This window comes from Fundulus heteroclitus, chromosome 2 (genome assembly GCF_011125445.2).
Source record: "Fundulus heteroclitus isolate FHET01 chromosome 2, MU-UCD_Fhet_4.1, whole genome shotgun sequence".
In the NCBI taxonomy this organism is placed as follows: Eukaryota; Metazoa; Chordata; class Actinopteri; order Cyprinodontiformes; family Fundulidae; genus Fundulus; species Fundulus heteroclitus.
The window spans coordinates 19,808,776-19,821,950 of record NC_046362.1 but is presented as its reverse complement, the minus strand read 5'-3'; the positions used below and the strand labels follow the sequence as shown (position 1 = coordinate 19,821,950).

The 13,175-nt window shown below is 40.1% G+C and overlaps 1 protein-coding gene across 2 annotated transcripts in view; it reads right to left on the bottom strand.

The window, feature by feature from the left end:
• ptprq (protein tyrosine phosphatase receptor type Q) overlaps nucleotides 1-9,357 on the bottom strand; it is a 66,800-nt gene extending 57,443 nt beyond the window's left edge. For both annotated transcript variants that reach the window (XR_004933289.1, XM_036150182.1), the window contains exons 1-9: nucleotides 9,183-9,357; nucleotides 7,997-8,371; nucleotides 7,609-7,914; nucleotides 4,963-5,256; nucleotides 4,576-4,875; nucleotides 2,197-2,327; nucleotides 1,877-2,006; nucleotides 1,624-1,777; nucleotides 1,330-1,436 (exon numbers count right to left, since the gene is read on the bottom strand). Coding sequence is in view for 1 of the 2 variants with exons in the window: in XM_036150182.1 (XP_036006075.1) it covers nucleotides 1,330-1,436; nucleotides 1,624-1,777; nucleotides 1,877-2,006; nucleotides 2,197-2,327; nucleotides 4,576-4,875; nucleotides 4,963-5,256; nucleotides 7,609-7,914; nucleotides 7,997-8,371; nucleotides 9,183-9,306 (1,921 nt within the window). In the remaining variant the exon portion in view is untranslated. The remainder of the gene's footprint in view (nucleotides 1-1,329; nucleotides 1,437-1,623; nucleotides 1,778-1,876; nucleotides 2,007-2,196; nucleotides 2,328-4,575; nucleotides 4,876-4,962; nucleotides 5,257-7,608; nucleotides 7,915-7,996; nucleotides 8,372-9,182) is intronic.
• Nucleotides 9,358-13,175: the final 3,818 nt, after the last annotated feature.

Sequence of the window (13,175 nt, the reverse complement as noted above, 5' to 3'; positions counted from 1 at the left end):
TTCTTGGACAGCAATGAATGACATCATAATCTTGTCAGCAACGTGGTTTTACCGAAAAAAGTTGCATGTAGCTTATTCTGTACTTTTATTAATGAAACAATGTACTTGTAGTGTTTCAATTAACTTGCATAGAGAGTTTGAATGCATGGTGGCTGTAGAAATAGCTAACATTGCACTCTGTGTAATGATTTGCTTTGATTGAGGAGGAGATGAACCCGGTATTCAGCCAGACATTTAAGGTAATGTTTAACAGGATTTATTGAAGTGATGATGGGGTGGGTCAGGCAAAAACAATCCAAGCTGGGTACAGAGCAGCACAAAACCAAAAAACTAACAGGAACTGGGAAGACTCAAAAAAAAAAAAAAAAAGGCAAATAGATCAGATACAGAGAATACAGACAGCTGGAGAGCTCTTACCACTGGGAGATGAGACATGACATTCTGGCAAGGAGCAGAGAGCTGAGGCAGGTATAAATAGACAGGCAAACAGGTGAGTAGGGAGAAACTAATTAACCAGGAACAGGTGAAAGTGATCAAGGAAGGGGAAGTGATAGAGAGGCTGATGGGACAGAAACTAAGATGAACAACTACGGAGCCAAAGTAACCATAAAGAGAAAACCCAAGATAGAAAACAAGGCTAAGACTGAACAGAACACAAGCTTTAATAAAAACTAATAAAGAAGACCAGATAGCTAAAACAGTAAACAGGCTAAACATGAATTCAACACAATACAAAACTAGAAACAGAAATAAACCCTAAGGCAGGAAAGCTAACTTAACCAAAATAAAAACACGAATCAGAACATTACCATCTGAGCTGTGTATTGGGAGCTGGATCTGGCAAAACTGCAAAAATGACAAAGTTGCTATGTATTGTGCAACTGGAGTTATACTCCTGGCAAATTTAATTTCAAAATTATTACCATACACCCAAGTCATGCATCTTTGAGACATCTCTCAAAAGATGAAGAAAAGGTTAAAAAGATTAGAAGTTTGAACATAGACAGTATTGACCTCTAAACATTTGCATGTTTCTACTGGTAATTTAACAATTTATCTTTGGTGTCGCGTTCCGAGTCTTGTAGGTTGGAAGGCCTCCTTTTCATCACCCTAATCTTTAACTCCCCCCCACATATACTCTATGAGGTTCAAGTCAGTACCCTGGCTGGGCCCCTCTGAAACACTAATACTACTTCCAGCTGTGAGAAACATGTTAATGAAATTAAATAAAAAAATACTTAATACTATTAAAAATCTACCGGGAATATGGATAACTTTGGCATTAACTGTACAGCTGCATTTTTTTTTTACAGACATATTTTAACTCACGAGTATAGAGGATCAAAGTGGAAGTTCTACTTCTTCTCTCCCGGTTTGCTGTAATCAATTCAACAGTATACTGGCTGCCAGGAGCAAGGCCTTGGAAATTGTATGATCTGTGAACACACACACACACACACACACACACACACACACACACACACACACACACACACACACACACACACACACACACACACACACACCTTTGGCGGTCGCTCTTTTCAGGAACAGGTTTCAGGCGGCGATAATAACTCTGGGTTCATATTAATTTTGATTGTGGCAGAATGAGAAGAGACTGGCCTGCGCTCCTGACGAGAAATGATCAGCTCCTGAACGGATGTTGTGTTTCTGATAGACAGAATGAATGAGCTCAGCAGTCCTCTGGCTGCACTCCAGCTAATGCATATGGATGATGTTGTTTTATTGACGAGTGAAACCTCGGCTTGCCCAGGAACTGCCACATCAAAAAAAAAAAAAAAAAAAAACAGCGCATGTGGCTATTAAAGACGAGAAAAATGGAGAAGCGTTGATGCGTGTGTGTTTGTGTGTTTACCTGCAGTGATATTGATTGAAACAGGCAAACTGTCAGTGAAGGACTCCTTCTCGGTTCGTACAGCGAAGCGATAGAGTGAGCCTGGAGTCAGACCAGAAAACACTGCACTCTGACCGAAAACCTTCTGCACCTTTAATACACAAAAGGGACATAGCTATTATAATTAGAGGAGGGGCATTTGTGTACATGTTGATTTTATTGTGTATAAAAGGATGCAAACAAGCCTTATATCATGCAACTCATAATCTACTTCCAAAGGTCGCTTGCAAGCAAGTAAACATATCTCCACTTTTTATTTGCTCATTCACTTCTTTCTTCACCTTTAGGCCGTGGTCGCAGTTGAGGCAGCTGACCTCGTAGCTCTGACCCTGTCCTGGTGCTGGGTCCCAAAGCAGCTCTACGGATGAGTCCGTCACCACTCCTTCCCTCACTCTGCTGGGTGGAGCCAGACCTAAAAATCAAACGTCTCGTCACAAAACACACACCATGTGCTATTTTCTTCCTTTAACACGCTGAAAAACATTAAAAGCCTTGGAATTATGTCAAAATGATTCAAAACACACTTTCATTGAAATTTAGCAGCGCACATAATAATTTTTTTTACTGCATTTAAAGCCAAAAGAGTGATTTAAAGAACTTATTTAAATTCTTACTCAAAGAAAAGGGATTTTTGTCTATGAAACAGCCCCATAATTTATAATAACACATTTATTATATTGTAATGTTAAGTCCTACTCTCTATAGTATAACCTGAAAAAAAAATCAGCCTTCTTTCATTTGTAAATCCTTTATTGTTTTCTCGATTCACTCCAAATCTTCAAAGATATGAAGCCGACGTGATCTGCTGCCAAGTCAGGAGCAGATTCAATTTTAAATCTGGTTAGTAGAAATTGCATGAAATGATGATGGAAACAGACGAGGTTAAACAGCCAAATAAGGATAATGACAACAGTGGTACCATGTGCGATGTATTTTTCTTTTCAGCTGACATTAAAGCACACCAAGAGACTATAAAACTGATTTTGATTTGAAGCCCAATTTCAGTTATATGCAGCCGCACACCAATTAAGTATTATATGATGTGAGGCCTCATGGCAGGTATAAGGTTGGTGAGACTTCTAGGTTTAACAGCATTGACATATATTGTGACAACTGGCTTGTTCCTTTGCATGGACAAAGACACATGGTCAAACCTTTTAGGCAGACAGAGGAACGCAGATAAAACCCAAGGACTCAGAAAATGTATGCACTGTTTCCAAAAGCATTTGCTCACCTGCCTCGACACACACATGAACCTGAGTGACATCCTATTCTTTGTTAAATGGATTTAATAGGGTGTCCGCCCTCCCTTTGCAGCTATAAATCATCTTCAACTCTTCTAGGAAGGATTTGCACAAAGTTTGGAAGCGTCTTTATGGAAATTGTTTATTTCATGAAGTCAGACACTGATGAGGGACAAGAATGCCTGGCCCACACTCTCCACTCTCATTAATCCCTAAGGTGTACTGTTTGGTTGAGCTGGTTTGGTCAACTCAGGAGAGAAAAGGGGGCTGAATACTTTTGCACAGCTCACTTTTAAGCTTTTTTATTTGTAAAAGAAAAAGTGTTTTCAATCATGTATAATTGTCCTTCTACTTCCCAATTGTATACCACTTTGTGTTGGACTTTCACATAAGATTGTTTGAAGTTGTAATGTGACAATTTGTGGAAAATTTCAAAGGGTATGAATACTTTTGCAAGCTACTGTACCGTATTTACTATCCAATCAATACACACTATTCTTGAACTAATCTGAAGGCCACATGAGGTATGGAGGTCTGTAGCTAGTGAAGGTTGACAAACTCAGCATCCACTGACCACACTGATTTATACACATCCTACCACTTCATGGCTGAGTCGATTCCAAAGGCTTCAATTTTGTTACAGCGCCAGTTGGCTGTGAAATATTTAATTACAGGGAAATTTTATCAGTTAATCATGGCACCAAGCTAGAAATAACCATGTTTCTGAGAGGGACCCAAGTGTTTGCAGAATTCATCTGCAGGCCTAGGTGCTGTATTTCATACAACCGTTACCACTGAAGTCATGGGAACACCTGAATTCAATGACTTTAATGGGTTTACTTCTCTTCAGCTGACCCCACAGCTATTTCCAAGGATTTGGCTAAAGGAACGCAGATTGAAGAAGACTGATTTTGGATTTAGTAAACCTTTTCTTTCAGATCTCAGCCATATCTGTTGAAGCATTATCCTTGGAAAATATCCTAACAATCAATTTCAGTTTTCTTGTAGAAGTCACCAAATTGTTATTCCAAATCCCCTTTGCATTTCAAAGAGTTCATGATGCACTGCACTCGTAACAAGGAATCCAGCTCATTTGGAAGATAGACCTTTTTCAACACTACACCAAACTGTGTTTGAGTAAAAGTTTACGTTTTTTACAAGTTTACATTTGTGATGGAGAGAGAGCACTTTTCTCCAGGCATGCACTGTGAATGTGTAGATTATCTAATGGCTGTTCTGTGGAACTGGTCTGTGTGTCCTTTAGGAAAACAGGAAACCACTGGCTGTCAATTAAAGGTGCCTAGACATGTGATCAATTAAACAGATCCAAATGAATAAATAAAAAAACAACAACACGTTACGCTTATAGGTGTAGTAAAGAAGCCTAAATAGGATTGACACTGGTAGAAAACGTACTTGTTTTAATGGGATGGGTGTAGAATGGTGGTCCCACCCTGCCTTTCATGGTGCTGTACACACTGAGCTGGTACTCTGATCCTGGAGTAAGGCTGCTGATGGTTGCGATATAAATGCCAGCGGGGAGGGCATGCCACTCACATGCGTATTCACACCATCCTTTACATGTCCTGTTGCAAACTCCAAGACACGCACACACTTTGACCCCGTCAATCAGCCCCACCCGTGGAGGGTGAACATACAGCTGTGTGTAGTTTGTGCCCACAGAGAGAGGGACCGCCACCTGCACAGGCATTGGAGCTGCACACGCAAGTACAAATACAACAGTCAAAACCACATTTACTAAATGGATTGTATTATCATAGGCTGCATATTTGTTCCTCTCACCTGTGGTGTGGATGTTAATGGACCTCTCGCTCCTGTCATTTCCCCTCACGGCAACGACTGCCACTTCATATGTGTGACCAGGAGTAAAGGCGCCCAAATTAGCACAAATGGATTCATCTTTCCCGAGTCCGCCAGAGCTGGAGTCGTTTATCCACAGCGAGGATGCAGCAGGACTATTAAACGACTGGGTTGCCACATAATATGCATCTGGAGGATCACTAGGTGGAACCGTCCAGCAAACTGACAGGCTGCCATTCACGCTAAACATCACCAGATCAGCAGGAGGCTCTACCGCTAAGGAAAACAAACACAACATTTTACATCTAGCAGTACATTTCACTGTATAAATAAAGATGAAAAACAATTATTTTGTGTGGCATGGTGACCAAAACATGTCATTCTGTGCTGTGATGAACTATAGACATTACACCCCTTCCCATCATGCTCACTGTGCATGGTAGAAAAAAAAACAAGATTCCTTATCCATTTTTCCTTTTTCAAATATTGGTCTAACCGTTGAAATGTGTGAGTAGCCGACAGGTGAGCAGCTATTTTCATATTGCCATTTCCTGACTTAAGAAAAACAACACATATCGTATTGCTTAATTCAGGTGTTCTCTTGTCTTTCCATTTCTGAGGAGACGGTAAAACAAAACCAGCCTCCGTGTCACTTTGCAGCATATTGTTTCAAAGAAACAGCAAGTCGAAGTTTACCAGGTAAATGTCTTTAGACAGTAAAATCAGCAGCAAAATAGAAAATAGAAAAATTATCTGGACTGCAAAGAGTGCCACAATTGGCACTAGTGATTTTGTAAAAAACATAATTTCTAACGTGGTATTTTGTCGCCCTGTTCAATTAATGTACTCAAATTAAAGGTAAGCGGTTTATAAAACATTTTTCAGGGTGAGCTTATACTACTACAATAAAAAAAAGCTTTATACAAAAATATTTATACAAATCTTTACTTGCGGTACCAATGTGGGGTGGCTGTAAATAAGAATATTTCTCAAAATATTACCAACCTGACAATAAAAATAATTTCACATTTCCAAATATTATGATGTGTCGAGGTTTTCCAAAACACTCAACATTCCAGAAAAAGAATATGCAATGAATAATATATGTTATGAGCTGATATATAGAGATATAGTCTCATAAGACACTTTTAGACATTGATTTTATAACACTGAATTTTTATACCATGTAATAATTGATGTTTTTTTTTCTGTAGTTAAATGCACCAGGAATAAAATCTTCACTTGCAAAAATTCAGCTGCAGAAATTTCTGCAACTGAAATTTTGCAGTTGAAATTTTTACTGGCAAATTTAAGGTAAAAAAAAAAAAAATCACAACCATAACTGCACTGGAGAAAACTTTAGTGGTAAAAAGTATGTTTCTAATGAGACTATGTTTCTCCATACTGGATAATCACATTATTACACGATATGTGAGACAAATATGTCTCAGAGAAATTGGCTTGCACCTAAGCACTCCTGAGAGGGGATCAGCTGGTCAGACACTCAAAAATCCAATATTTTTCTGTCCAGTGAACACACCATACATAACCACCAGCAGTTTGCACTAGTAAAACACTCTTCAGTAGAGAGGACCTTACTGAGTGAAAGAATAAAACAGATTGGTTTTTTTTTTGGTGTTAAGGTGTTTTAAAAATAAAGAGACAGCACAGAGATGCTAGAAACGACTCAAACGGCAACTGTACATGTCAAAACGTGGTACATTGAGGCTGTAAAAGTGTGACAGTGAGCAAAACCTTCACAGATAACAGGAAGTTGTTCATAATACATGAGGTTATTACATTAGAGCTTTCAACCGCTGTCCTGGAATATGATGGATATACATATACTTTAAAAGGTTGACAGCCTTTTAAAGTCTCAGAGTTATGGTTTCCAACTTCTCAGGGGATTTCACCGGGATTTCCGACTGTTGTAGTAATGGTTACCATCCTAATTGCTTATGTAGGATGCTAAAGACAGTTGAAAATGTCAACAATGTTTTGTCTCTATTTAAAAATAATAATAAAACCCCTTTTAAACCCTTGCAAATCCTCTTTCAAACAAATGACGCATTTGCACCTGATTCCAGTATAAATGACAAATCATCACTCCTGACAGGGCTAGTTTTTATATCTGCCTGTTTTATAGTTCTAAAAGAAAAATCTGGATCGGCAGAAGTCTGCAGATCAAAGCTTTGCTTTAATTAAGGAAATGTGATTGTAGATTTCTTTCATCCCACAAATACAATTATGTGCAAGAATTCAAGTATCAAGGTGCAATATTTTTAAGTTTTTTTTTTTTTTGGGACTTTTCACTGCTCTAGTGGCTCGCTTTTTAACACAGTAGGCTGACAGGAAGGGGGGTGGAAGATGGGGAGAAACATGCGGCAAAGGACCGCGGGTCGGAGTCAAACCCGGGTCGACCGCGTCGAGGACTAAGGCCTCTGTACATGGGTCGCACTACCCGCTGCGCCACCAGCGCGCCCGCCTTTGTAAGTATTTTTGAGCAATGTTTTTCCGAGCTGTCATAAATGTTTAGTCGGTTAGTTATTTGCAGACCAGTTTCTGCAAACAGCTCTCATAATTTGTTAATCAGGTAACAATTATTGCCATTGTTTCACATACACTTACCAGTTCGAACAGTCAGAGGTGCTGGTCCACAACTCCATATTCCAAACTTTGTGATTGTGAAAACTTCAATTCTGTATTTAGTGTAGGACTCAAGTCCTCCAACAATAGCCGTGCAGAACCACTTCCTGTTGGTCTCAAACACCCTGGAGACGTTGCTAACTACCCTCTCCTGTTTCGAGGACACATCTACACAAAGTACAGCAAATTCCCACTCAGATGAACACGGAGTGTCCGGAAGCATCCAGTGTACAGTAATCTGACTGGCTGTTATGGAACCAATAGTGATGCTTTGAGGAGGAAGCGGTTCTGTAAGCATAAATATTCCATGTTAGCACGTATTTGCATAATCTGTTAGTTGCCTATGCGTGTGCGCTGTCAGCAGACTCACTCGTGTATGCTGTCTGTGTTTGTCCCAAGCTCCAGCTGGGGCCAGCATGCTGGGAGACCTGAAGGGTGAAGAAGTAGATGCTCCCGGGAGACAAACCTGTCAAAGTTACCTCTCTGGAGGAGAGAGAAATTGGGACTCTGAATGTTTTTGCGAAACTCGGCCGGCTCTTTCTCACCCTTCCCCCTTCTGACTCCTTGCATCCGTCTTCCATGTCGTGACCTGGAAGGGCACTTTCACTTTCTCTGTACTGGAGGAATATCTCAAAGGATGAAAAATGAGGAGAGCGGAGAGCCGAAAGGTCACTCCAACGAAGCTCTACCTGCTGGTCTGTCACCTGAGCCAGATTGAATGAAAAGGATGCAGGGGTTGAAGGAGCTGTTGGATGGAAAGAGAAAAATTTGAATGACTAAAAAGGGATATAAATGTCCGTTGCATAATGACTTATTCTTGTTTTTACTAATTGGTAGCGGCTGTATAAACACTTTTAAATTACAAACAGCATTACATTTTAGAAGGAGAAAATCAAAGGTATGATATATACATCACAACATAGTCTAAATAACTTAAAGTTATCCGATTCCATTTTTTCAGGGGTCAGATATATAATTTCAAAACAAATTTTCTAAAATAAAACAAAACATTTGAGCTACACGGGAGTAACAATGCTGGTCAGAACTGGAGCATAAGTTTTAACTCGAGGTTGCTAGAATCTAGGTTTTTCCAGCTGCAGTTTTTATCGAAAGGTAAATTACAGGCGGACTGTATTCTCTGAAGGGCTTTTAGATCCATTCACAAAGTACTGGATTGTGACGTCACTGAGCTTCTGTTCTCAGAAAACATTTAATTCCTCCTTCTTTTTGAATAACTTGTAATATAAATCTTTATTTCATGAAATAAAATTGGAACTGGGGACTTTACTTTCTGTATTTTTGTCTTGGATGGATGCAGTTATGTACCAATCCCTGAGTTTGATGTTCCAAACATAACTTCTTTCATTTTTGTTTTTGATGTATTTTTCTCAATTTCATTCATAGAAATAGATGTGAGAATCGTGAATAACAAGCATGAACAAAACTGAAAAGAAAAAAAAAGCTGTAAAAATGATGAATGTAAAAAATTTCTTTAAGATATATTCAGTAAAATCCATGCAGGATCTGGTCAGTGACGTGGTGTGCAGATCATTTACTTTGGTATTGGCAGATGAAGGGTAGAGGGATATCACAGAAGAACGGAGTCAGGAAGTATCCTGGTCCTGTTGCGTTCTTCTGAAAGGCAAAGCAGTCCGCCTGGCTGGCTGGCAGTAGAGACATTACAGTGTCGGTCTGATTATAAGGAGAGCCATCAGACCAGAGTGGGTGGCCTTCCTCCTGTGTAGAGAGGAGGGTAGACATTATGTGCTGAATGGACCAAACCACTAATCAACGCATCAAAAACAAACCTCCTCTTTAAGGAGGAACTGCTGTCATGAAGCTTTTTCTGTTTGTAAAATAAACTAATTTTGCCGGCTTATTAAAACTTCAGCGACAGCTTGGATGGTTTTAAAGTAGCAGGCGTCTAATTCTATTAACACAAAATGATTGTGCAAGCGGTCATTTCAATTTCCTAGTTAGTGATTTTTTTTTACATGCCTTTATGGTTAAAAAAGTGTTTTAAGTGTATTCTTTTGTCTTTAACGTGTCTGGATTCAACGATTGAGGACAATAACTTGTAACACTTGTTTCCATATATACCTGCTCTGGAACAGATAACAGATATTACAAAGTTTTGTTTTTCATTGCTCAAATTGTTAGGTAAATTCAAGTATAAGTACTTTTAAAGCTGTTACCCTAATATTTTCTTGACAAAAAAACTTGAATAGAAACACAGTTTTTGTCTGCTTTTGCATTAACTGGAGAGATAAAGCACTCACAGCTACTACAAAAGTATCCATACCTGTAACGATATTTCAAAATTCAAACATCCCACAGAGTGATGTTTAATCCATCATCTGTGGAAAAAAAACCTGCACAACTGCAAACCAACCAGGATGGTAATTCATGTCACCTGGCCGGCCAAGCCTTCAGAGAAGCAGCCAAGAGGCCTATGGGAATTCTGGTAGAGCTGCAGAGATCCACAGCTCAGGTGGGAAAATTTCTTGAGATGACATTTACTATCCCTATAAACCTGTTTTTTTCTTGAAGAGTGACAAGAAGAAAGTTACTGATGGACAAGAAGAAAGTTACTGATGGAGATTTGGCCACAAGAAAACGTGATTTGGTTGCCACAAACCTTGCTAAGGACACAGCCAATGTATGAAAGACGTTGATCTGGTCAGGTTACACATATAACACACAAGCAAAAGGCTGTGTGTGGAAAATGTACACAACATAACATCCTGAACACGCCATTCCCAAAAGGAGGCTTCTCTTCAGCAGGTACAGGGAAGATGGACAAAATTCATAAAAAGCTGGACGGAGCCAAATATGATCCTGAAAGAAAACCTGTTCGTAACGCAAAAGACCTGAGACTGAGGTTCACCTCCCAGGAGGACAATGGCATAGAATATATAGCCAGAACCAAAGTAGAATGCTTTGGATCATGGAAAATCTGTAGAAATTCTCATAAATGAACCAGCTCCATCAAGTTAGGCTATTTTGTAAGGGTATGCAGCATTCTTGTTTTCTGATTGTCCTGTTGATACCGACCCTGATTTGCCTCCGGCTATCTGAGCCAGCCGGACCCCTGTATTACCTGTTTTTTCTGCCTGATTCAGACTGCTAGCATATGTTGCCTGACTTGATTCCGTTTCTGGACTATCTGAGCCTTCCTGACCCCTGTCTGTTTATTAAGTCTGCCCGTTAACAAACTGCAATCTGTTTCCTGTCTCTGCACCTAGAATCCGCTTTGGTCGTTCCTGCCTTTCTGATTACCTGTTTTCTGACTTAGGACTGTATTTGTGTTGTAAGTTTTAGAGAAATTAAACCTAAGTCCTTCTCCTCTGACTTAGGTTTCAACTCTCAAACACAGCAATAAGGTTGATTCCTTCCAATTATCACGTCAATCCTCACCTCCATGCAGGTGATCAAAACATCGCTCCTGTAAGCCAGGCCAATACCGACCCTAATGACTCTCCATTGCAAAGGCGTGGACCAGTTTCGGTTTAATTTCCAGGCCAACAATGGCCCTAATGAGTCCCCATTACTGAGGGGTGGACCTGTTTTGGTTCAATTTGCATGTTATCTAAATCATAACAAGGCCTTTGTTGGGCAATACTATAAAGTTTGGAACGCCACACTACTCAAGATGTTTAAACTAAGAAAGCTTTCTGGATGCGAAGCGAAACGTCTTCAAACTTTGGAAAAAAGTCCAGTTGTTTTGTTTTTTTACTTTTTTGGAATGACCATGACCTGGATGACTGAGAAACTTCACCAGCATATCTTTAGATTGTTTTTGGGTCATATTTTTCAAGCCAATGAGATTCTTCTGTTTTCTTCATGGTTAAGTCGCAGCTCTTTTTGCAGAATGTCTAAGTAATTGTAATAGTTGTCGGTTTGATTTTGTAGTCCAAACTCAAGGATGCTGAAGCCATCAGTGGACAGGTCTAAATGTTCGGTTGGTGGTTTTATGACAATAAAATTGAATCTAATCTACAAGTCACGCCACAGGCCCTCATTATCAGAGCCTTTTCGAAGTGACTGGTTAAATTTTAGTTTTTGTGAGAACGGACCCTCATCAGTGGGGAAAGTCATCCTTATTTGTGCAAAGCACTTCAAGGATCAATGCTTCTGTAATTTCTTGCCAGTAATGAAGAGGGATTAGCCCAGAGACTTCATCTGATGGAGGGCTCAGTTCCTTCTGAGTATGGAAACGAAGGACACAGCAAAGTGGTAATTTGCTGATAACTCTTAAATTTAAACAGACTTTATTTTCAATATCACAGCACTTGCTAGGTGCTCGCTTAAAGTTTCTTGAGAGCACAACCATAGTGCCTATTTCGAGTAGCATTATGATATAAGCAGCATAGGTTTCTCTTGCTCTTGGTCAGACTCTGGCTCGAACATGTGAGGCTGCATAGCCTCATATGTCAACTTCTGCTGACATTTTTTTTTTTATAAATATGGGAATGAAAAGGTTCTGTTGCGAAAAATAATAGTATCTCAGCCATGAAACTACAAAAAATAGCAAAGGGGGTGGAGTGAAACGCCGTGGGGAATGGCAGGGGGCGGGGGGCAAAGGGCTGCATCAAAACACGATGAAAAAGAAGCGGTTTCAGAGGCTGCTGATAATGGTTAGAGGGGTTAAAGAGGGGCGCCTTGCTTCACTGATGAAGAAGTCAGACCAAAATACTACAATTCCACTTTATATAGAACACAAATGATCTGAATGTGAAAAGAAAGGATTTAAAAGCACAATATTTGCCCTTAAACATAAAATATACTTTGCTGTCATAAAGGGAAACTTGAATCGGGCACCCACAGCATTTGGTATAGCCAGTGTGGAAGTCATCTGAGTTTTATGTTTTTTCAGTAAATGTTTGTGCTGTATATTTGTTTCCTAACTTCTAATGTCTGAAGGCAACACATTAAACTCAGAATCAAAGACATGAACTGCATTACTCAGCATCCCATGCAACGAATTGTGTTACTTTGATGTCTGGAACCATGTTTCTGCCAAAGCGGTTACCTGTTTGTCATTAAGACCTGTCCACAGCAGCAGCAGGTTGTTGTCGGTCTGGAGGTGAGAAGATACAAAGAGCAGGTCTTCCAGGGTCTTCAGGTCGGCCAGGTGGCTTCCACCCACCAGGCGTGTGCAGCTGCTCATCGCGTCACCCCAACTCAGACCTGATCTCTTCACAGTGTAGCAACTTCTCCCATTGGCCAACCAGCCATGTGGACACTGATCTGTGGCCAGACATTGTCATCAGCCCGGGGTAACAGCTCCAAGCCTCCAACCAGTCAGCTTTCTGGCCAAAGATTAAGCCCCTGTCTTGTGATTCTCGCGGAGTACAATACCTGATTCTAGAAAAATGCTGAGTTTCTGCGTCAGTTTGATGCCAGGTTGAGTTTGGAGAGTGGCCACGAGGACTTCAACCATGTAACGTGTGCCAGGCTGGAGATTTTTCATCGTGAACTTGGACTGGATCTCTGGGGAGCTTATGTTGTAGATGCCAGTGACAGACTGTGTGTGCATGTTGTACATA